This window comes from Phacochoerus africanus, chromosome 1 (genome assembly GCF_016906955.1).
Source record: "Phacochoerus africanus isolate WHEZ1 chromosome 1, ROS_Pafr_v1, whole genome shotgun sequence".
Taxonomy (NCBI): Eukaryota; Metazoa; Chordata; class Mammalia; order Artiodactyla; family Suidae; genus Phacochoerus; species Phacochoerus africanus.
In genome coordinates, this window is record NC_062544.1 from 171212041 (window position 1) to 171235335 (window position 23295).

The 23295-nt window shown below is 42.0% G+C and overlaps 1 protein-coding gene across 1 annotated transcript in view; it reads right to left on the reverse strand.

Moving 5' to 3' along the window:
* ERICH6 (glutamate rich 6) overlaps positions 1-18127 on the reverse strand; it is a 40141-nt gene extending 22014 nt beyond the window's left edge. Inside the window, exons 1-9 of the mRNA XM_047752323.1 lie at positions 17474-18127; positions 16563-16620; positions 12224-12315; positions 5966-6028; positions 5677-5732; positions 5460-5576; positions 2203-2316; positions 806-963; positions 347-417 (exon numbers count right to left, since the gene is read on the reverse strand). Coding sequence (XP_047608279.1) covers positions 347-417; positions 806-963; positions 2203-2316; positions 5460-5576; positions 5677-5732; positions 5966-6028; positions 12224-12315; positions 16563-16620; positions 17474-17855 — 1111 coding nt within the window. The 5' untranslated portion in view covers positions 17856-18127. The remainder of the gene's footprint in view (positions 1-346; positions 418-805; positions 964-2202; positions 2317-5459; positions 5577-5676; positions 5733-5965; positions 6029-12223; positions 12316-16562; positions 16621-17473) is intronic.
* Positions 18128-23295: the final 5168 nt, after the last annotated feature.

Here is a 23295-nt window from a genome sequence, read left to right on the forward strand (position 1 = left end):
GGCCACACCTGCAGCATTTGGAGGTTTCCAGGCTAGGGGTCGAATTGGAGATGCAGCTGCTGGCCTATGCCACAGCCACAGCAACGCAGGATCTGAGCTGTGTCTGCTACCTATACCATAGCTCACGGTATGCTACCTATACCATAGCTCATAGCTGGATACTTAACCCACTGAGGAAGGCCAGGGATCGAACCTGCATCCTCATGGATACTAGACAGATCCATTTCTGCTGAGCCACAATGGGAACTCCCCTTAAATGTTACTCTTTATGCCAATTTTAGCTCAAACATGTGAGCTTTCTGATGTGTAATTTTCTGATCTACAACATCAGTGTTGATGAACTTACCTTCTTCAGAAAAACTAGTTTGTTCTTTTGTTAATATTTCATAGTGCTTGGCCATTTGTCGCTCCTGTTTTCTGCGAAATCAAAAAAATATGATGCATAAGTCTGAAATGTGTTTGAAGGTTAATATAGTATATTATAAATTTTTAAAGTTTTAAATGCCATTCCTTGTTCTACTGTTATTACTTGTGAATCTAGTCATTTAATCAGTGCACATGTGTTTCTACTCTGTTTAGTGGACAAATATCTCTAATATAGGAATTCTGAATTGCCCTGAGTGTCGGAAATCTTTTGGCTCTCATCTAGCAGGAATTGCAGTAGGTTTGCTTTGGCCAATTTTAATTTCTTCACTGGAAGCATATCTTGAAAATTATCTATTTTGAGAAAACAAGGTTCATTTTACAAAAAGATCTCTAATTAGGTGGGCCTCGCTGAGTTTCAATATCAAAGACTCAATATTACCTCTGCAAAGCTTTTTCCTTTGCTTTGAGTCTGTCAACTTCACTGCCATGGGCAGCATGAGGGTCAATACAGATTAATTCAGCTTTAGAGCTTTGGGTTTTTTGTTTTTCCTCATAGATGTAGTCAATCAGATTTTGGAAATAACTACAACAGTAGGTCTGAAAAACAAAGAGGTCATTTTTATCTCATCAGTCCTAGAGGAAAATAATTACAGGAGGGAAAAATTAAAAAAAAATGGCTAATGGGGTTTTGGATAACAATCTAGCATAACATTTTTGGTAACAGTTTTATTGAGACATAATTCACATATCTTATAATTCACCCATTGGAAGTGTACAATCAATGGTTTTTAACATATTCACAGAAGATCAATTTTAGAACATGAAACCTGTGCCTATTAACAGTTACTCCTTATCCTCAGCCCCTGGCAACCACTGCTCTATTTGTTGTCACTATGGATTGCCTAATCTGGACAGTTCGTATAAATGGAGTCACATAACATGTGATCCTTTGTGGCTGGCTTCTTTCATTTAGCATAATGTTTTCACTTATGCTATAGCATGTATAAGTACTTCATTTATTTTTTATGGCAGAATAATATTCCACTGTATAGAACAGATACTCCACATTTATTTGCCCATTCATCAGTTGATAGACATCCAGACTGTTTTCAGTTTTTGGCTGTTACAAATTGTGGTGCCATGAACATTTGTATACAAGTTTCTGTGTGGACATACATTGTCCATTTTCTTGGCTATATAAGGAGGAATGGAATTGTTTGTTGGGTTACATGTTAACTGCATGTTTCATTTTTGAGGGATTGCCAGACTATTTTCCAAAATGGCTGCATTACTTTATATTCCCCCTCATCAGTGTATGAGGATCCCAGTTTTTCTACATCCTTGCCAACATCTGCTATTATCTGTCTTTTTGGTTATAGCCATCCCAGTAGTTGTGAAATAGTATCCCATAGTGACTATGATTTGTATTGCCCCGACAGCTAACACATAACTCTTTTAAGAATGGCATTGCAGTGGAAAGATGCAGAAGCAAATACTACTTGTGTTAAAAAGAGTTCCCACTGTGGCTCAGCAGGTTAAGAACCCAACACAGTGTCCATGAGGATACAAGTTCAATCCCTGACCTCACTCAGTGGGTTAAGGATCCTGAGTTGTTGTGAGCTGTGGTATAGGTCACAGATGCAGCTCTGATCTGACATTGCTGTGGTTGTGGTATAGGCTGGTAGCTGCAGCTCCAATTTCAACCCCTAGCCTGGGAATTTCCATATACTGCGGATGCGACTGTTAAAAGAAAAAAATAAACATACATACATTCATAAATAAAAGTAGTGTCTAAAAATAACACTGTTTCCTCAGTAAACTCTCTTTAGGACTTACATGTTCTATGAGGTCAGAGGTGTTGTAGTCAGAGGAGACATCCATGTTGGAGAAGAATGTTCTTAGGTCACTGCCACAGAATTCACACTTGGGTGAAATCTCCTCCTCTTCTTCCTTTGGAGAGGAGAAAAAAAATGAAGACATGCCTACAGGGAAGCCCAGAGCCTCTCAGAACAGGAGGAGTCAGGGCCCTGGGCAGGGCCAGCAAATGTCCGGTCAGACAACAGGGGTGAGGAGGGGGGCTGGTACGTTCTGAGGAGGCTGAGATGGGACGTGGCGTCTTCTGTCTGGTGCAGTTCATCGGGGTCAGCTGAGCCCATCAGGAGCTCTGTGGGTCCTTGAGATGCTTCCCAGTGTAAGAAGAAAGATGCAGACATGACTACTGTGGACATCAGAGTCCCTTGTTGAGGAGGGGATGTATAGTGTGTGACTGGATGCGAGGGACACAGGATAACACGTACTTGCTTTTGTGTAAGTGGTCTAAGGTGCTGGAATGCCGTAAGCTCTTTCAAGAAGTATTGGCTGGGAGTTCCCGTTGTGGCGCAGTGGTTAACGAATCTGACTAAGAACCATGAGGTTGTGGGTTCGATCCCTGGCCTTGCCCAGTGGGTTGGGGATCTGCCGTGCCGTGAGCTGTGGTGTAGGTTGCAGACGCGGCTCGGATCCCGCATTGCTGTGGCTCTGACATAGGCCGGTGGCTGTGGCTCCAATTAGACTCCTAGCCTGGGAACCTCCATATGCCGTGGGAGCGGCCCAAGAAATGGCAAAAAAAAAAGACAAAAAAAAAAAAAAGAAGGATTGCCTAAGAAAAAGTTTTAACATTACTATGTAGGCCACTATTTATAATGATCAACCTTCTAAAATAGAGTCATTTCTCAAGGAAGGCCCTGCATTCCTTGTCTGTTGTGAAGGTAATCCTGTAGGGAGAGGGGGGCTGGGGGAAGCAAGAGGAGACTGGGAGGGGTCAGGTGACTCGGTGAGGGGGTGGACGCATTATGTCCCTATTAGTGATCCGAGAGCATGGCTGTGACTGCAGAGGCTCTTGTGCAGGTGAGCAGCCAAGCCTCAGCACAGGCCTCCAGAAAAAGACCCAGATCATGATTTGCAGGTCATGAAGCTACCAGGGCATCTGTAGTTGCAAAGGAAACCACTCTCTGAGCCTGGCAAAATAGCTGCCATGGGGTCAGAGGGTGACTGAGAAGGATGGTACAGCCAGGGATCCTAAAGTCTAATATCTTTAGACCATTGAAAGTACCCAATAATAAGTACTGCACATCACTAAAAACAGAACACTTGAGAGGAAAGTCTTGTACTAGAGAGATGGTGGTAACAAATCTAGGACACCTACCAAGTGATGGAATGGGCAGAGAGAGTGCGGCAATGCCAGGCCAGCTACAGCCTGTTCCATGCCAGTGTTTTTGTAGTGAACTCCTCAGCCTGTGGCCCCTTCACCTGAGGGCAAAGCAAGTAGAGATGCTTCAGAAGACCATGAGTGGGGTTGGACTCTGCACCTCAAGGGGGTGTGTCTGAAATGGGGAGCTGGCCAACCAAGTGCTGCCGCCCTCAAACTAGACCAGTGTCAAGGCCCATTTTAGACAACCGGAAAGGTCTGCTGGGGATGTAGGCAGAGCCGGCCCTGCCTAGGGGCCAGTGCAGGGAAAGCTCTGTGCATGGGAGGCCACAAGGCCCTCCTCATGTGCAGGCTCATCTCTGGGTGTCAGAGGAGGAAAGCTCAAGAAACTTTCTGGATATAAGCCATAGTGCTTCAGAAAAAGAAGGATGCTGTGTTTAAAGAAAGAATTTGTAAGAGTCTATATGGTGAGGGAGTTCCCTTTGTGGTGCAGTGGAAACGAATCCAATTAGAATCCATGAGGATGTGGGTTTGATCTCTGGCCTTACTCAGTGGGTCAGGGATCCAGCATTGGCATGAGCTTGGTGTAGGTTGTAGATGAGGCTTGGATCTGGCATTGCTGTGGCTGTGGTGTAGACCAGTGGCTACAGCTCCAATTCGACCCCTAGCCTGGAAACTTCCATATGCCACAGGAGCACCCCCCCCCCCCCCCGCAAAAAAAAGAGTCTATGTGGTGAGCATAATATTTAGAAACCTGGGCAAATATAAACAACAAATGTTGACTCATATTACATCACATGATGTATTTAACATGTCACAGTGCATTACAATTGCATAGTTCAAGGTGCTGCACAAAATGGTAGTGATCACCAGCCACATTCATGCATCCATACAGCATGCCCATCAACTCCTACACACACCTGTGCTGCCCTGTCTCACATGACTGGTGTCTCTTATTTTCAGTGAACAAGCCTGCACTTTAGTGTGCACAGAAAAAATAACCAAAGAGGTTCCAGGCTGGGCCCACCTGGCAGTGCCGCCCAAGTTTGGAAATAATCGTGCTATCAGTCAGTCCCTCACCTCTCTGGTGAGGTGGGGTGGTGTTCATCCTTTGGAATTACTAAGATGATCTCTCTCTTGCCCATAGAACGCTGCTGTTAATCGGTCACTCAATGTGATCAAATACAGCTAATGTTCACCTATGCTTCCAGGCCTTATGGCCACTCTTAGGGGTTGAATTGCATTCCCCACAAGGCTATGTTGAATTTCTAGCCCCTGGTACCTGTGAATGTGGCCTTACTTAGAAATGGAATCTCTGCAGATGTAATCAAGATGAAGTCATTAGGGTGGGCACTAATCCGGTATGACTGATGTCCTTGGAGAAGAGGGACATTTGGACAGAGACATGGAGAGTACACTGGGACAACGGAGGCAGAGACTGGAGTGATGCAGCTGCAAGCCAAAGGATGCCAAGGATAGATGGCCACCACCAGAAGCTCGGAAGAGGCAGGGAGGGATGCTTCTCTCCAGGCTGGACTTGCTGACACCTTGGTTTTGGACTTCTAGCCTTCAATACTGGGAGACATTACTTTTCTGTCACTGTCAGCTACCTCGTTTGTGGAACTTTGTTACAGAAGCCCTAGGAAGTGAATACAGCCCCTAAGTGCTCTTCCAAGTAAATGAGCCTTTTTTTTTTTTTTTAAAGAATGCTCATGCTATAAAATTGGGTTGTAAGGATCATTGTACAGCTATAAATGTAATAAAATTCACTGAATAATTAAAAAAATAAAAGCGAGTGACAGTAAAAAAAAAAAAAGAATGTTTACTGTCTTTTGTGCAAATCACTGTATGGCTTTTTACACCATTTATTACCATAAAAATAAAAAATAGTATGAATGAAAATCACCTTGAATGTAATGCCTAAATTGGAACTCTCCTGTTTGAATGTCAGAATGGATGGCGGCCCGATGCTGGGTAGTGTTCTCAGAGATGGTTCAAAGAGTGTTATGAAGTCTTCCTTAAACTAAATTTTAAAGAGAAAGAAAGAAAAAAAAATTGAAGATTCAATAAGTGATTTTTACCATGAGTACAGTATGCTAGTTGGACTGATAAACATGTCTTACCTCCAGCTCACATAAAATACTTAGTTTCGGCTCGTCTGGATTAATTATCCATTTTTCTAAAGAGAAAAGGATAGGTTTAGAAGGTTTACACTTGTGCAGTCTATTCTATTGTTTCTAGTTTGAAAACCCTAGCCCCCCAACTCCCCCCCCCCCCCACCCTGCCCCATCTAAGTGCCCAGAAACCCTGCCTTCACCACCTTCTTGCATATATTCTTAGGGGGGATTGGGCAGTTCCCCATGGGCAGTTTGCCTTTGCCAGCAGAGGGGATGATGCTAAACATCCAGTTACCTCTCAGCTTAGAAGCTAGATTTTCAGGTTCATCTTCCTTCTTTACAGAGGGCATTCCCTTCTCTGCAAAAAGAGTGTACATTTGTCATTAACTCTGACAGAGGAAAGAAAAGAAGCTCAATAGAAAATAAAATATGCCTCTTGGAAAAATAAGTGCCCTGATTGTGTATGTTTTATCTTTTAATTTTTGGCCTTTTCCCAAATAACATTTTATCAACAATAAGTAATGAACAGAAGAGACTCACTACTAATGTATCACATTAAAAAAATACTTCTAGGGGAGTTCCCGTCATGGCACAGCAGAAACGAATCTGACTACGAACCATGAGGTTGGGGGTTCAATCCCTGGCCTTGCTGAGTGTGTTAAGGATCCATCATTGCTGTGAACTGTGGTGTAGGTCGAAGACTCAGTTTGGATCCTGCGTTGATGTGGCTGTGGTGTGGGCCAGCAGCTGTAGCTCTGATTTGACCCCTGACCTGGGAACCTCCATATGCCGCACTGCGGCCCTAAAAAGAAAAAAACACCTGAGAGTTCCCTGATGCCTCAGGGGGTTAAGGATCTGGCATTGTGACTGCTGAGGCTCCGGTCACTGCTGTGGTGCAGGTTTTATCCCTGGCTTGGGAATTTCAGCATGTCATGGACATGGCCAAAAAAAAAAAAAAAAAAATTTACTTCCTTGCTGCTTTCTAGTCTTAGAATGCAATACAAATGTATGTTTTGCTTGATTATAATCATGGTTTGCAGACTCTTTCATGTTCTGCCTTTTAAAATTACTATTCTGGGGAGTTCCCATTGTGGCTCAGTGGTAATGAACCTAACTAGTATCCATGAGGACTCGGGTTCAATCCCTGGCTTCACTCAGTGGGTTAAGGATCTGGCATTGCCATGAGCTATGGTGTAGGCCGCAGACATGGCTTGGATCTGGCGTGGCTGTGGCTGTGGCTGTGGTGTAGGCTGGCAGCTACAGCTCTGATTTGATCCCTAGCCTGGGAACTTACATATGCGGTAGGTGTGGCCCTAAAAAGACAAAATAAATAAATAAAAGTACTATTCTGTCTTATTTATGGCTATTATTCTGTAAAAGATTTTTCAAGGAGTCTTGGGGGAGAGGGAGAGTTACCAGTTCAAGACAGTGAATTAAACCCCCAGAATAGAGGGGATTAAGATGGCAGAATAGAAGGACTGGAGCTCAACTTCTCTCCTAAAAATAACAAGATTCACAACCAAAGGCTGAACAATCTTCAACCAAATGGGCCGGAAACCTTAAAAAAGCTATCCTACTCCAGAAGACAAAGAGGAGGCCACATCAAGAGCTTCTTCCTGAAACATGAACATGGACACCAGCTATTCTTGTAAGGACCCAACCTCCAAAATCTGCTTGACTGCTTAGGATTTGACTTTTTTGGAATGAGAAAGATACCCTCAGGAATTAAAGACTGTGTTTGCTGCTAAACTCCAGGAAGTTCTGAGTGAGTGAAGTTTTGACAAACCACATAAAGCTAACTCTGTCTTCCTTGTGCTTAGGGCTACTGATCCTGCTTGCAGCGGGGGGTGGGGGGTGGGGTCTGACAGAGGCAATCAGTCCCTTCACAGTCTTTCATCTGTATGTGAGATATTAAATATCACAACCCAGTTCCAACTTCACTACCAGGAAAAAAAAATCTATGTTACTGTTACATGATTAGACTCAACCATTCACTCTTCCTTTCTAAAAAACCTGAAACCACCTGGCATTACAGATATTTAACTGCAACATACATGAGTTGCTAATATCTATGTATGGTTTATGCATAGTATATGTAGCTAGTATCTATGTATAAATTCTCTATGAAAGATTTAGGTGTAAATAAAAATAAATAAATAAATAAACAACCCCCCAGAATAATTCCCTCTGCAGATTCCAGGGCAGTAATGAAAACAGGGAAGGCATGAGCCACTTTGTCTAGAAGGTTAAGGAGATAAGATTGGAATGACGAAAAACCAATCAGAATAACCTAAAATGGGACAGAGGTAAAGGAAAGGGGCATACCCATTTTCCCAGCAGAGCCAGGGCTGCTGCTGGAGAGACAAGCTTTAGATGACAAACTTCCTGGAGTTCCTGTTGTGGCAAAACAGAAATGAATCCGACTTGAGGATGTGGGTTCGATCCCTGTCCTCGACCAGTGGGTTGGAGATCTGGTGTTGCTGTGGCTGTGGTGTAGGCTGGCAGCTGTAGCTTCAATTCAACCCCTAGCCTGGGAACTTCCATATGCCATGACTGTGGCCTTAAAAAGCAAAAAAACAAAAAAGAAACAAAAAACTTCCTATGTGGAATAGCCAAACAATTTCAAAATATGTTTTAGGCATTTTGTCCAACAGAAATGCCAGCAGAGATATAAAAAAAATGAATGAACAAAGATTTTTCATTGAGGCATTATTCCATTATTCATTATAGAGAAGAGGTCAAGACACAAAACCAACCCAAACCAAACAACTCTGAAACATCTCACAACCAGATGTATTACATAAGTCACAGTAACTATATGTATGTAAGGGAATACTATTCAGTCATGTCAAAAAATTAGATCAATCTTTCCTAACCTGGAAAGATGTCCATGATACACTGCTATGTAAAAAAGTTTAAAGAAAAAACTGCTGTTATTCCCAAGAAATGTCATTATCCAGTAGACTTTCAACTGATAAACTATTAGAATGAGAAAGTTCAGCAGTGTGAGGAGGTCAGATACAAGATACATACATTGAAATCAGTAGTTTTCCTAAACATTGACAATAACCAGTTAGAAAATGTAATAGGATGGAGTTCCCTTGTAGCTCAGTGGGTTAAGGATCTGACGTTGTCACTGCTGTGGCTCGAGTTTGAAACCTGGCCCAGGAATTTCTGTATGCTGTGGGCATGGCCAAAAAAAATGCAGAAAATGTAACAGAAAAAAGATTCCAATTGTTACATTATTAAAGGACAACTATAAAATATCTAGAAATAAACTAATAGGAACTGCATATGAGTTCTCTATTTTAAAAAACCATAACTATGAAAGAAGATCTGAAAAAATTGAAAAGATATGTCAGGTTCCTGCTGTTCAAGTAATCAAATAAGGGGGCTCTAATGCCTGGGTAGCCAATCATAAACAAAGTGAAACCTAAACCAGAATCAGTTCCTCAAGGTTAATGCCTTAAGGTTAAGACCAGCCAATTACAAACAGCCAACAGGGCTTTCCCAAACAATGCAAAAGCAACGGCCAATCAAATAAACTTCTTTGTTCTGCTCCCACATCTCTTTAAAAACTTCTCCTTAAGAAAAGACAGCCTGTTCAACAAGTGGTGCTGGGAAAAACTGGACAGCCACATGGAAAAGAATGAAATGAGAACACTCCCTAACACCATGCACAAAAATAAACTCAAAATGGATTAAAGACCTAGATATAAGACCAGATACTATAAAACTCTTAGAGGAAACCAGAGGCCAAACACTCTCCAACATAAATGACAACAACATCTTCTCAGATCCACCTCTTAGAGTAATGACAGTAAAAATAAAAATAAACAAATGGGACTTAGTTATACTTAAAAGTTTCTGCACAGCAAAGGAAACCCTAAACAGAATGAAAAGACAACCCACAGAATGGGAGAAAATCTTTGCAAGTGAATCAACTGATAAGGGATTCATCTCCAAAATTTATAAACACCTCCAACCACTCAATACCAAAAAAACAAACAACCCCATCAAAAAATGGGCAGAAGATCTAAACAGATGATTCTCTGAAGAAGACAAATAGATGGCCAAAAAACACATGAAAAGGTGTTCAACATCACTCGTTATTAGAGAAATGCAAATCAAAACCCACTATGAGGTACCACCTTACACCAGCCAGAATGGTCATCATCAAAAAGTCTACAAACAATAAGTGCTAGAGAGGGTGTGGAGAAAAAGGAACCCTATTACACTGTTGGTGGGATTGTAAATTGGTGCAACCACTGTGGAAAACAGTATGGAGATTCCCCAGAAAACTAAAAATAGAACTACCATTTGATCCAGAAATCCCACTCCTGGGCATCTATCCAGAGAAAACCATGACTTGCAAAGACACATGTACTCCAATATTCATTTCAGCACTATTTGCAATAGTCAAGGTATGGAGTCAACCTAAATGTCCATTGACAGAGGAGTGGATCAAGAAAATGTGGTGCATATGTACAATGGAATATTACTCAGCCATTAAAAGGTACAAAAATACCAGCATTTTTAGCAACATGGATGGACCTAGAAATGATCATGCTAAGTGAAGTCAGCCATACAATGAGACACCAACATCCAATGCTTTCACTGACATGTGGAATCTGAAAAAAGGGCACAATGAACTTCTTTGCAGAACAGATACTAACTGACAGACTTTGAAAAACTTGTGGTTTGTAAAGGAGGCAGTTTGTGGGGGGGGATGTGCTGGGGGTGTGGGATAGAAATCCTATAAAATTGGATTGTGATGATCATTGTACAACTATAAATGTAATAAATTCATTGAGTAAAAAACAAACAACAACAACAAAAAAACTTCTCCTTAGGTCTTATCTGTGGAGTGCTCCTAACCACTTCCAGTTTGGCTCTGCCAGATTCCAAGCCTTGTCTGCCCAAATAAACTCTTAAAAATTTGAATATGTCTCACTTTATCTTATTATTTTTTTTATGGGCCACACCCGAGGCTTAATGGAGGTTCCCAGGCTAAGGGTCGAATCAGAGCTACAGCTGCTGGCCTACACCATAGCCATGGAGGATCCAAGCCATGTCTGTGACCTACACCACAGCTCACAGCAACACTGGATCCTTAACCCACTGAGTGAGGCCAAGGATCGAACCTGAAACCTCATGGTCACCAGTCAGATTCGTTTCCCCTGCACCACAATGGGAACTCCCTCAGCTTATCTTTTAATAATGCAAAGCAAGACCAGAGTCAACATGTCAAATTCCATTGAAAAACCTCATCACAACTACATTGACTGTGTAGATTAATTTGGGAATAGTTAGCACTTTTTAATGTTAGATTTAATATTAATATTAATTATAAATTTAATTTAACATTTTTATGTTCAACTATGTGCAGACCCTCCAGTGACTTCCCACTTCATTCCCACTGAATGAGATTTGGTCCTCATTGTCTCTCTGACTTTATCCCCTAGGATTCACCTCATTATTTACTCCACCACAGCCACATGGGCCTTGTTCTAAAAGGAAGCACTTGGAGTTCCCATCGTGGCACAGCGGAAACGAATCCGACTAGGTCCCAAGAGGTTGCAGGTTTGATTCCTGGCCTCGTGCAGTGGGTTAAGGATCCGGTGTTGCTATGACGGCTTGGATCTCTCATTGCTGTGGCTCTGGTGTAGGCCAGTGGCTACAGCTCTGATTAGACCCCTAGCCTGGGAACTTCATCCCCAGAAAAAATCATCACTCACCTCCTTGAGGTCTTTAATTCAGATATTTCAGCTTTTCAGTAAAGATTTCCCTGAGCATCCTGTGTATGCTTGCACCTGGCTGCCCAACATTTCCCATCCCTCTCCCTGCTTTATTTTTCTTTCTTAGCACTTACATCATCTAAGGCATAATATATTTACTTATTTTGTGTATTATTTATCTCACTATCCCCTCTGCCTCCCACAATTTAATTGAAGGCCATTGAGGCAGGGTTTGTCTGCTTTGTTCATTGCTCTTTCCCCAGAGCAGGAAACTGACCAATGACAGGTGCTTGGATGTATGTGCTCAGTAAATATCTGATGAATAAGTGATGCAACATAAAGCAAACAGTAAAGTTGAAAAGAAAGGCTGTCCATAGTGATGACTTCTGAGGGATATATTGGGATAAGTTAAGAATTTCATGTTTCTATTATATTTCTCTTAATGGTCTGACATTTTAAAAACAGCATGTCTGTTACTGTATAATAAAAAAGATATGTATCAAAATGTGATGGCAGATTATTTCTTGATGTCAACACAAATGCTACCATTTATGAAAGACTCATTGCCAAGGAGTTTAAATATGGAATCTCATTTTGATCTTCATAACAGTCCTGTGACAGTCCTGTGACAGTCCTTCTTCTTTCAGAGGAAGAAAGAGAGTCAGCGAGGGGGCTAAGTGACTTGCCCAGTCATTGCAATAGTTTGTGCTGAGGCTAGGGTTCAGTCCTAGCTGTTCTCCTGGATGCCTACACCAGTGCTCTGTCCGGCGTGTGATCGCATCTCCCAGCAAAAGCTGTAAAAACAAAATACTCACTCAGTTGCTCCATGCCAGACAATTCTTGTAGCCAGCTTTCTTCTGTTTGTACTGATATTGGAATTCTTGGATGCAGATTTTGATAGATAGCCCTGAAATTTAGACAAAATGTTAGTTTTGTCTAAATATACCTATATAGTTGTTAGCAGTTCTTTTAAATATAGTATATATATATATATTTTTTTTGTCTTTTTGCCTTTTGAGGTCCACTCCCGTGGCATATGGAGGTTCCCAGGCTAGGGGTTGAATCGGAGCTGTAGCTGCCAGCCTATGCCAGAGCCACAGCAACTCGGGATCCGAGCCACGTCTGTGACCTACACCACAGCTCATGGCACTGCCAGATCCTTAACCCACTGAGCAAAGCCAGGGATCGAACCCTCAACCTCATGGTTCCTAGTTGGATTCGTTAACCACCGAGCCATGACAGGAACTCCTAAATATAGTATATTTTTAACAAAAAAATAACAGCTGTTCCTAGAAGATCCTGATTTCTTTTTTCTTCGAAATATTTTCTTCCATTCTTATGTCTTCAGTATAGAAGGGCGCAGTATATTTGCCACGTGTCTGTTTTTTGCAAAGTACTCCTTTCGCAATCCTGGAGGCTCCCAATACTGTATTACTTCCCCCAGGAGTAAATTACTACCCCTGTATCTGTGCATGTGTGTTGGTAGTGGTAGCGGTGATAATGGTATGCGCGTTTAAACATTTATTTGAATTTGAATTAGAACGTAGTGTTCATTTTAAAATAGCTTTGAAAATAATCCCACCTCTTTTCAAAGAGTTGAAGTTAAATTCATTGTAATTAAGCAATCTGTATTCTTTCCACAAGTAATCACTTATTATTGACATGATAGGAAGCAGGAATTTACTGACTTTTACTAGCTAAAATGACTGTTATGGTAACAAGTACGCAATAACTATTGCTTTTCAAGTTCCTTTGGCTCTTTGAATTTCAGGTTTTTGCCATAATTTGCTGGCTCTTCTAAAATTATGAAGCATTTTTTTTTCCAAGTAACTTAGCCAGCTTTAGGATTGTCACTTTTTCACTTTTCTCAGTCCTGTTTGTCTGACCTCCCAGGGAAAGTGATGGGACCAAAAATAAATCCCTAAACAACATTTTACATTTGAGCTTATTTCCACAATTCAACAGTTAACAAAATTACTCCTAAACTCATTAACATTCATTACTCGTCTAAATCTCTTTGCTTTCCTTAAATCAACAAAGACTTTTTCTTAAATTCTTTGTGAATACGGCAGATGACTGAGGATAGGAACAGAATTAACATTTCCTGAAAGCTTACTGTGTAGCAGTATATACATAGTAGTTGCTTTACTCATATTATTTCACTTAATCTTTACAAAAACCAATCAAGGTAGGAATCAGTATGCCCTTTCTACAGGCAAGGAAATCGAGGCTCTAGGGAGTCCTCTCAAAATCATGCAGATGGGAGTTCCCGTCGTGGCGCAGTGGTTAACGAATCCGACTAGGAACCATGAGGTTGCGGGTTCGGTCCCTGCCCTTGCTCAGTGGGTTACCGATCCGGCGTTGCCGTGAGCTGTGGTGTAGGTTGCAGACTCGGCTCGGATCCAGCGTTGCTGTGGCTCTGGCGTAGGCTGGTGGCTACAGCTCCGATTCAACCCCTAGCCTGGGAATCTCCATATGCCGCGGGAGCGGCCCAAGAAATAGCAACAACAATAACAACAACAACAAAAGACAAAAAAAAAAAAAATCATGCAGATGGGGCCCAGACCTGTTTGGCTCCAGTAACTGTGTTTCTTTGTATTCAGCTGCCTCCTACAGTTTGCCCCATTTTTAATCAGAATAGTAACAGGGCAATTAAAAGTAGAAGCTGAACCAATATTGGTTGCCATTTTTGTGACTTTTCAGGACAGATTTTCTTAAATACACAATTTCCTCAGATTCACCAGAGAATGCTTTGAAGTATAAAATAGGTATCTTCTTGGAAAGATTTATGAGCAGAAATTAAGAATTAGATCTAGGAAAGCGAGGTTCACCTATAGTTGAAAGTCCAGGTCAAGATGGCACTTGAACACACAACTCTCCCCTCATTTCCTTCCCAAGATCTTGCAGAGCTAACAAACACTTAAGAACACAGACAGGCGGTAGCCCTGGAAAATATGAAAGGTCACCAGTAGACAAGTAATACTGAAGAAGTCCTTAAAAGAAAGAAAGTTAATGGCCTCAGGTTGATGGAAAACTAGGGTAGAGACCACCGCAGCTCAAGACGAAAGAGGTAAGTAAAGTTATTCTGAAGGGAACTCCGAAGACTCTCCCGGCTCAGACTCAACCAGAAGCAGAGAGGAGGGGGCTGGGGACTGTCCTCAGTGCAGTTCAGGGAGTGAACACAGAACAGGTGGCCAACAGGCCCCTTCCTCCCTTCTTACACAGGACAGTTGGCATCAGTCATTTCTATTTGCAGATAACGCTCAAAGCACTGCTTTCTAAAAAGGGTGGTCAGTCTGCCTGGGGAGGCTTTAGGTCTGAAAGTGAAGCAAGGGCAGGATGAGGTCACTCAGGAGCTGCCCAACAGGCTTGGGTGACAAAGAAGGAAGGGAAAGTCACCCAGGGAAGAAATGCATGAGGAACTCCAGCCACATAGTAAAGTAGACTTGTCCTAACTCTAGAAACTGGGCTTATCCAGCTGGATGCTCCACAGGAAGCTGGCAGTGACATGCTCCACCCACCCACTCAGGACTCCCAGTCAACCTTCCCCTGCCAGCCCCAGTAGGAAACAGAACTCTCAGCTGCAGAAGGACCCCATTTGAGGTACCTACCCATAATTCATTGATATATACACATGGATAATGAAGGATTACCAGTCACTTAAGGTCAATAAGTATCATGGAGAGTTCCCGTCATGGCACAGTGGAAACGAATCTGACTAGGAACCATGAGGTTGCGGGTTCCATCCCTGGCCTCACTCAGTGGGTTAAGGATCTGGTGTTGCTGTGAGCTGCAGCAAAGGCTGGCGCCTGGAGCTCCGCCTGGACCCTTAGCTTGGGGACCTCCATATGCTGCAGGTGTGGTCCTTAAAAGACAAAAGACAAAAAAATAAAAATTAAAAAATTAAAAATTAAAAAAAAAATAAGTAGCATGGAATAGAAGGAACAAGATAAACAGAACAACTGATCTTGAAAGGAAAAAGAAGAAATTGGTTATTGGTTTTCAATTTTTAGAATCAATCTCTGAAGCACTAAGAGCTAATTATAAATTACAAAACATACACATAATAAAGCTTGGCAGCGTAACATGACTATATGATGTATATTGTGATAAAATTTGTTATATAATTTGTTGTTAATTGGGTGAGGAAAAGGTGAGAGGAGAAAGAAAAAGAAGTAGAAGTGCATTAAGATACTAATTTTTCAAAATAGAATTAATAATCACTAATATTAATAAATCAAGACGTAGAGTAGGACTTAACGTCCTAAAGATTAAAAAACTAAAAATAATCTAACTACCAAAAATGGAGAAGAGGAGAAGTGGTATGAGTTACATTCCTCAACTTTCATGGTGGGAAATCAGTAGCTATGTCAAAAATTAATAAATCAAGGGATAAAAATATGCTATTTAAATTATGCTGGAAACAAAGCAAAATGCTAACGTTTGGTGAGTGGGAGTGGGGAGCGGAGAAGGGTACGGAGATTTTAGACTTTATACTTTTGAGTAGTTTAATATTTTAACCATATACACTTCTTTTATTAAAATGCTGAAGTAAAAGGATAAATAAAAACATGTAAGTGGAATAGAATAATTCTCCTGCTTAAAAAATTGAAAGTTCCTTATAAAAGCAAAACTTAGGTGAACAATAATGTGAGATTGTGGACTCATGTTTGCTTTGAGATTTCAGTGACGATTTATAAAGATGCCCTAAAAGGTGTTTTTCTGGTGTCTTCCTATTATAGTTAAAAGTGCTTGAAGGCTAATAGCAAGAACAGCCACAAAAAGAAAAGATTGTACTTTTTGACTCTCCTCCATGAGTGTCCCTGACCACTCTTGAATTTAGCCAAAATAGACTTATGTCCTAAAGTTTCATAGCACTTACTATTGTGCACATGACATTCAGTTACGACTTCATGTTATACATGAAAGCAGACATGTCATCTCTACAGGTAGATAAACTGGAGATGGGCAGGGACACTGTCTCTTTCTCCTCCAAAGTGTCTAACAGTGTAGATCACCAAAAAAAAAGAACACTTTTTGAATAAATTACTTGTAAATGCCTTGGATGATTTTTACTCTACTTCTTGATATGTTTATCCAAAAAGTAAACATCATCAGCTTTAAAAAATAATATAAAAACTGAAAACATCTTACCTATCTAAACTCATATCAGACGTGTCTTTCCTAAATGTCTGAAATATCTTAGGAAAAGCTGTTGAATGAAGCAGTAAACAATTTAGTCATTCCCTTTAAGTCAGTGGTTCTCAAAAGGACAGTTTTGCCCTCCAGGACATATTGGGCAATGTCTAAAGACATTTTTGATTGTCACAAAGCCCGGTAGGGACTAGTGGTATGGTCAGAAATAGAGGCCAGGGATGCTGCTAAACATGTTGTAATGCAGAGGACAGCGGTGTCCCCCTGCCCTCAACACGTGGTCGCCCCAACAAAGAATTATCCTGACCAAAATGAGATGGATAAATCTACTCTAAATAACTGTTCTGCCTCTGTTTTTAAGGAAGTGGCTGGGGTGGTTTCAGTATAGGAAGTTAAGCACGAAAGTGAATTCTTTTTTGCAGGGCTGTCTCATTAGCAGAGCACCCTTAAGGCAGTACTCCTCCAGGAGTGGTGTGTGTGTGTGTGTGTGTGTGTGTGTGTGTGTGTGTGTGTGTGTGTGTGTGTGTGTGTGTGTGTGTGTGTGTGTGTGTGAGAGAGAGAGAGAGAGAGAGAGAGAGAGAGAGAGAGAGAGAGAGAAGGGAGAGAGAGAGAATGAATATGGGAGGACGCAGTCATTGAATGCACGCGGAAGCGTTATAAGATGAACATTCGGTACAGCTCTGCCTGCTTCCAGTTTTGTGATGCTTTCCCTCTTTATCCTAAATTGTGAACCATCACCGTTCAGCCAAGATTTTAGTGTTTTTGACAGAAGGGACTGAGATAGGGCTATGTGTGAAGTGGGGTCTGTATTTGGAAAGAGACACCCGGGTAGACGAAGACTCTAAAATAGTTGGATCAGCTCTCCCCCGGACAAAGAAGGCTTAGAGGAAGGGGAGGGGGGTGGGCGGTACTTTTCTGGGAGGAGGTGCTGGAAGGTGTGCTCTCGCTCTGCTCCGGCGGTGTCTGGCTCCACGTCAGGCTCGGCGTCCCGCTGAGCGGCGGTGTCGGGCTCAGACTGGGGCTGACGATGCTGGTTAAGCGGGGGCGAAAGATTTTCGATTCGTCCTCATCGCCATCACTGAAGTCCAGAAGGTCCCACAAGTACTCTTCGCTGAACCTCGCATGGACCTCCAGCTTCTTCCCCGCTTCCGCGTCCTCCTCCATCTCCCTTTCCTCTTCCTCCATCACCTCTATCTCCTCCTCCACTTCCTCCTCCATCTCCACTTCGTCTTCCTCCTCGTCCTCCTGTCCCCGCTCCTTCTCCAGCTTTCTGATGCTGCGACGCGAGTGCATGGTGGCTGTGGCGGAGGAGAAGCGAGATCACAGCTAAGGCAGGGGACACTGGCGGGTCCAGGCTTGCGGCGCGCGCCCTCTAGTGCGTCCGTCTCCCGGGGCAACGGGCAGCCTCGCGGTCCCACAGTCTGGACTTTAACGCCACAGGACCCCTCAAATGGGAGGACTGGCGCCGGCAGGAGAGGGGCGGAGGGGCAGGCAGCGGCCAAGGGCACCACTGCAAGCTCTTTTTGCACCTGCTCCCGGAGTCTTAGAGAACCCAATCGGTCTACCTCGAACGGATCTCCCTTTCCAATTTTTCTTAGCTCCTTTGGAGCCAGACTTCTAAAATATTTTTTTTTTAATTTAAATATAGTTGACTTACTATATTAAGTTGTTTCTGGTATATAGTATAATGATTCAAAATTTTGTAGATCTTATTCCATTTAAATTTATTATAAAATATGATGGAGCTAGTTTTTTGCTTTTGTTTTGTTGTTGTTTTCAGTGAGGGAGGGTGAGTGGCTGCTAGCGATAGACACCTATAAGGCCACTTGGTTTTGCCAATGCCAGAGTTTGGTTTTGGATGGACAGATGCTTGTTGGAGCTTACGATAAAATTTTATTTACAAAAGCTGGCACCAGTCTGTGGTCATAGTTCGCTGGTCTGAGTTTTTAAAATATTGCCATAAATGCTATTTATCTCGTTTAGTTAGATTTTTGGCGTTCCATACATTTTGCACTTAAGACAGCTACCTTGCTCTAGTCTGGGGCCTGACTCTGTTCCCTCCATCTGCCCATCCTGGAGATGGAAAAGACCTGAGGCATCTGGCCACTAAGGCATCACCAGTGTCTTTCTGGAACTTTGTTTTAGCTCATCATACTTGTTACCAGCCTGAGAGGGAAATGAACTCAGATTCAGCAGCTTGTGGCTCAAAAGTCAGTTTTGGAGAGACGAGGGTTGGTAGAAAAAGGAAGATGTTTTATTCAGGGAGTGGCAAACTGGGAAGATGGTGAACCAAAGCCATCTCCCAGTTGCCAAATCAGAGGGCAAGAGTTTTTAAAGGATGTGTGGGAGGATGTGTGGGAGGTGGGTTGGGGGGTGGTGGTGGTGGTGATGGTCTATGTGAAGACCTGATTGGCTCCAACAATCACCTTGAAACTGCTCCTGCAGTGGTCTGGTCAGCATCATCCTGACTGTTTTAAAGTCCAGTTAATCTTAAACTTCAGGGCTGGTTTGTTGCTCTTTTCTTGAGGCCAGTTCCTGGAATTATGCTAGCCATAAATTCAGTACTGCTCAAGATGGAGCAGTTTATGTCATGGCTACCGTTTGGTCATCATGCTTTTTCTCTCTGGTGACAGTTATAGCATCTGCAAAGCAAAGGAGGAACAGGTCTCAGATGCTATTATCTATGTCCTTCAGGGAGGAACTAAAGATTCTGTGACTGCTATATGGCTGATTTCCTGTTTAAATTTGTTACCAGTTCTCTAGGTCTAATTGCTATTTTTGTCACTACATGGCTACATTCTTTCAATCATTAATTCTTGAGCCAGATTTTTGTGACTCCTGGTAGGCCCCTAAGAGACTAAAGCCTTTTTCTACAAATAAAAACAAGAGACACAGAGGGCTTTATTACCTGGGAGGGCACTGCAGGGTCCTCTCTGTTTCAAACCTACTAAAATTTGTGTAAAATATTTGCATATACCAAAAAAGGTATACAAAATAATATAGTGGACATTTGTTTATCTACTACTCAGATTGGAGATGTAACTTCACTGTACAGTTCAGCTTCATTTTAAAAGCCCCTCAATATTGAGAAGTGTTTCTGGTGGGAGGGACTGTGTTCCTGCTGTTTGAGTTCACTTCTAAGGTAATGGAAGCCAACTAAAATACTGTGTGGCTGAGGACACCTGGGTGTTGTGAAAAGGGTTTGGATGACCCTTATAATAAGTGACTGGAGCTAGGCTTAGATGCCTCCTCGTATGATCTCTGCTAAATCACCTTACATCTTTCAGCCTCAGTTTCCCTGGAAGTCAATTGGGAACAATAATACTTACCCCCTAAGATGTATGAGAAGACAATAACTGTGAAATGACCGCCCACAACTGTCAGGGAATTTCAGCCAAAGTCTACCAGTAATGGATATGTATTTAAATAAGTTGGATTTTTTACTGTTGAGCAAGGTATCTTAGTAAGTGGATGTAAGAAAGAAACTAAAACAGGATTTTAGGCTTTGGTTAGATGACTTGGGAGAGGGTTTCAGGGGGTAGGGTTTTGCTGTGAATTGGATGCTGTCAGAAAGTGGGGTGTTCTGTGATGGGATATTTTGTATGGTACAGTGACTGCATTTTTGTCTATGCTTAGACAAAAGCATGAAGTGGCTTTGTGTTTCATTTTATCACGGCATCAGAGGAAACATGTCTTACTTTGTTTGGACTGCCATAACAAGTTATCATAAACAGGGTGGCTTATAAACAAATTTATTGCACATTGTTCAGGAGGCTGGGAATTTCAAGATCAGGGTGGTGGCAGGTTTGGTATCTGGTGAGAGCCCACTTCCTGGGTCATAGATCTCTGCTTTTTGGATCTGTCCTTACATGGCAGAAGGAATGAAGCAACCCTCACAGCCTCTTTTATGAGGGCACTAATCTCATTGATGAGGGCTCTGTCCTTATGACCTAATCATCACCCAAAGACTCGGCCTCCATGTACCATCACATTAGAGCATGGGTCAAGAGTCTGGCAAGCTCTCAGGCACTGGTGCAGAACAAGGCAGGTGAGAGGCACGAAACTGCTCTGCATTCCAGAGAGTCGGAGAGAAAATACACACAGAGTATTGTTGGAAGAAGAGCTCTTGCAGACTATCGGAATAGTCAAACAGGTGAGAGGACATTTGATCTGCTTTGGAAGGAAGGGTAAATGTGGTGTTTGGAAAGGAGAGTGAAAAGCATTCAAAAGCATTCTAGCACACCCAGGTTAGGAAAGGGGGCCAGCACAGGGAAGTATGGGTGGAGATGTTGAGGTAATATTAAGATAAATGGATTAAAAAAAACCCCATCCCTTTCCTGGGCTATAAAAGCATTTGATGCTAAAAGGCTTCCATCCTAGAGGTCATGAAATTCAGCTGGCCACTTCTACTTAGGGGAAGTGACTTGTTTGAGGAAAAGCAAATTTGTTTGTTTCTAGGGTTGTCAGAGAGCACACTGGGAATCAGTTTTTTTTGTTTTGTTCTTTTCATTTTTGTCTACCCCTCAGCATATGGAGTTCCTGGGTCAGGGATCAGATCCGAACCCAGTGATGACCTAAGCCGCAGCTGTGGGCAATGCCAGATCTTTAACCCACTGTGCTGGGCTGGGGAGTGAACCCGTGTTTCAGTGCTCCCAAGACGCTGCCTATTCCCTTGTGCCACAGTGGGACCTCCACACACTGGGAATTAGGATGTGTGTTGAGATGGAGGCTGGGAAAGAAAAAAGGTAAAAGTGTTTATTCTGAGCTGCCTGTCCCTAGCTCAGTTCTGTGATCTATACAGCATCTTCTCAATTGTGTGGTGAATTAACTTGTTAAAGGGACCCTTATTTAGAACTTTTGAAAGGCTTTTTTTTTTTTTGCCTTTTCTAGGGCCGCTCCCGCAGCTTATGGAGTTTCCCAGGCTAGGGGTCCAATCGGAGCTGTTGCTGCTGGCCTATGCCAGAGCCACAGCAATGCAGGATCCAAGCTGCGTCTGTGACCTACACCACAGCTCACGGTAACGCCGGATCCCCAACCCACTGAGCAAGGCCAGGGATCAAACCTGAAACCTCATGGTTTCTAGTCGGATTTGTTAACCACTGTGCCACGTGAAGGCCTTTTTGAAAGTCTTAGGAATCACCTTCTCTTGGACCTACTTACTCCACAGAAAACAATTTCTTATTTCCTCAGAATGGAATCACTCTCTTGTTTTGGCCAAGATGATGTGGGGCCTTTTAGTGTTTCTCCCCTATTCCCAGCTCCTCCCTGGAGTTGAAGGGTTGGGATTTAAGAGCCTAGCACCACCCTCACAGTGTGACTCTGAGCTTACCAGGTCTCATCTCCCTCATCTGAGAGCCCTGAGCTACATACTTCCTGGGATATTTCAAGCTAAAGTTGAATTATTATTTTTATTTTTGTATTATAAATACATAATTATATGTTAATTTTCTTATTGATAACTGATCTTGTATTTTATTTTTAAAGACCACATAGTTTTTGTTTTTTTACTGAAGTAAATTGTTTATGGAAGTTATTTATTGAAGTAAATTGTTTATTGACGTAAATTGTTGATTTACAATATTGTTAGTTTCAGATGTACAGCAAAGTGATTCAAATATATATAATATGTTCTTTTTTATCAATTCTTTTCCATTATAAGTTATTACAAGATGTTGAACATAGTTCCTTGTGCTATACAGTAGGTCTTTATAGGTATGTATTACTAGTATGTGTCTGTTTTTGTTTGTTTGACTGTTTGTTTTCTTTTTTCTTTTTAGGGCCACACCTGTGGCATATGGAAGTTCCTAGGTTAGGGGTCGAATCGGAGCCACATCTTCAGGCCTATGCCACAGCTACAGCAACGCCAGATCCAAGCTGCATCTGCGAACTTCACCGCCTTGTAGCAACATTGGATCCTTTAATCTAGGGATTGAACTCGCATAGTCATGGATAATAGTCTTGTTCTTAACCCACTGAGCCACAGTGGGAACTCCACTAGTGTGTATCTGTTAATTCCATACTCCTAATTTATTCCTCTGCCTTTCCCCTTTGGTAACCATAAGTTTGTTTTCTGTGTTCATGAGTCTGTTTCTGTTTTACAAATAAGTTCATTCATACTATTTTCTAGAGTCCACATTGTGATATCATATAATATTTATCTTTCTCTGTCTGACTTACTTCATTTAATATGATAATCTCTAGGTACATCCATGTTGCCACAAATGGCATTATTTCATTCTTTTTAATGGGTTGAGTAGTTTTCCATTGTGTATATATACCACATCTTCTTTATCCATTCAACTGTTGATGGACACAGGTTGCTTTTACATAAAACCACATAGTTTTGTTTAGGAAATAATATTTGTTCTATGAAATAAACTGTAAAATAATGTTTTAGGTGCTTCCAGTACAGACAGCTTTAAAAAAATGTTTTTTCCTATTGAAAGTTCTCTGTTGTCATCATTTGCTGTTTTGTTTCCCATATTCTCTCTGAATACTGCTATGAACAGAGTTACTTTGAGAAGGGCAAGTGAGTGAATTTTGCTCAGTGAAAACTTCTTATTTGGATGCAAAATCTTTTGTTTTGTTTTTTGGCCACACCTGAGGCACGCAGAAGTTCCAGGGCCAGGAATTGAACCCTCACCATGGCAGTGATGACACCAGATCCTTAACCCTCTGAACCACCAGGGAACTCCTTGTATGCAGAATATTTTGATAGCTCTCTGGGAAGAAA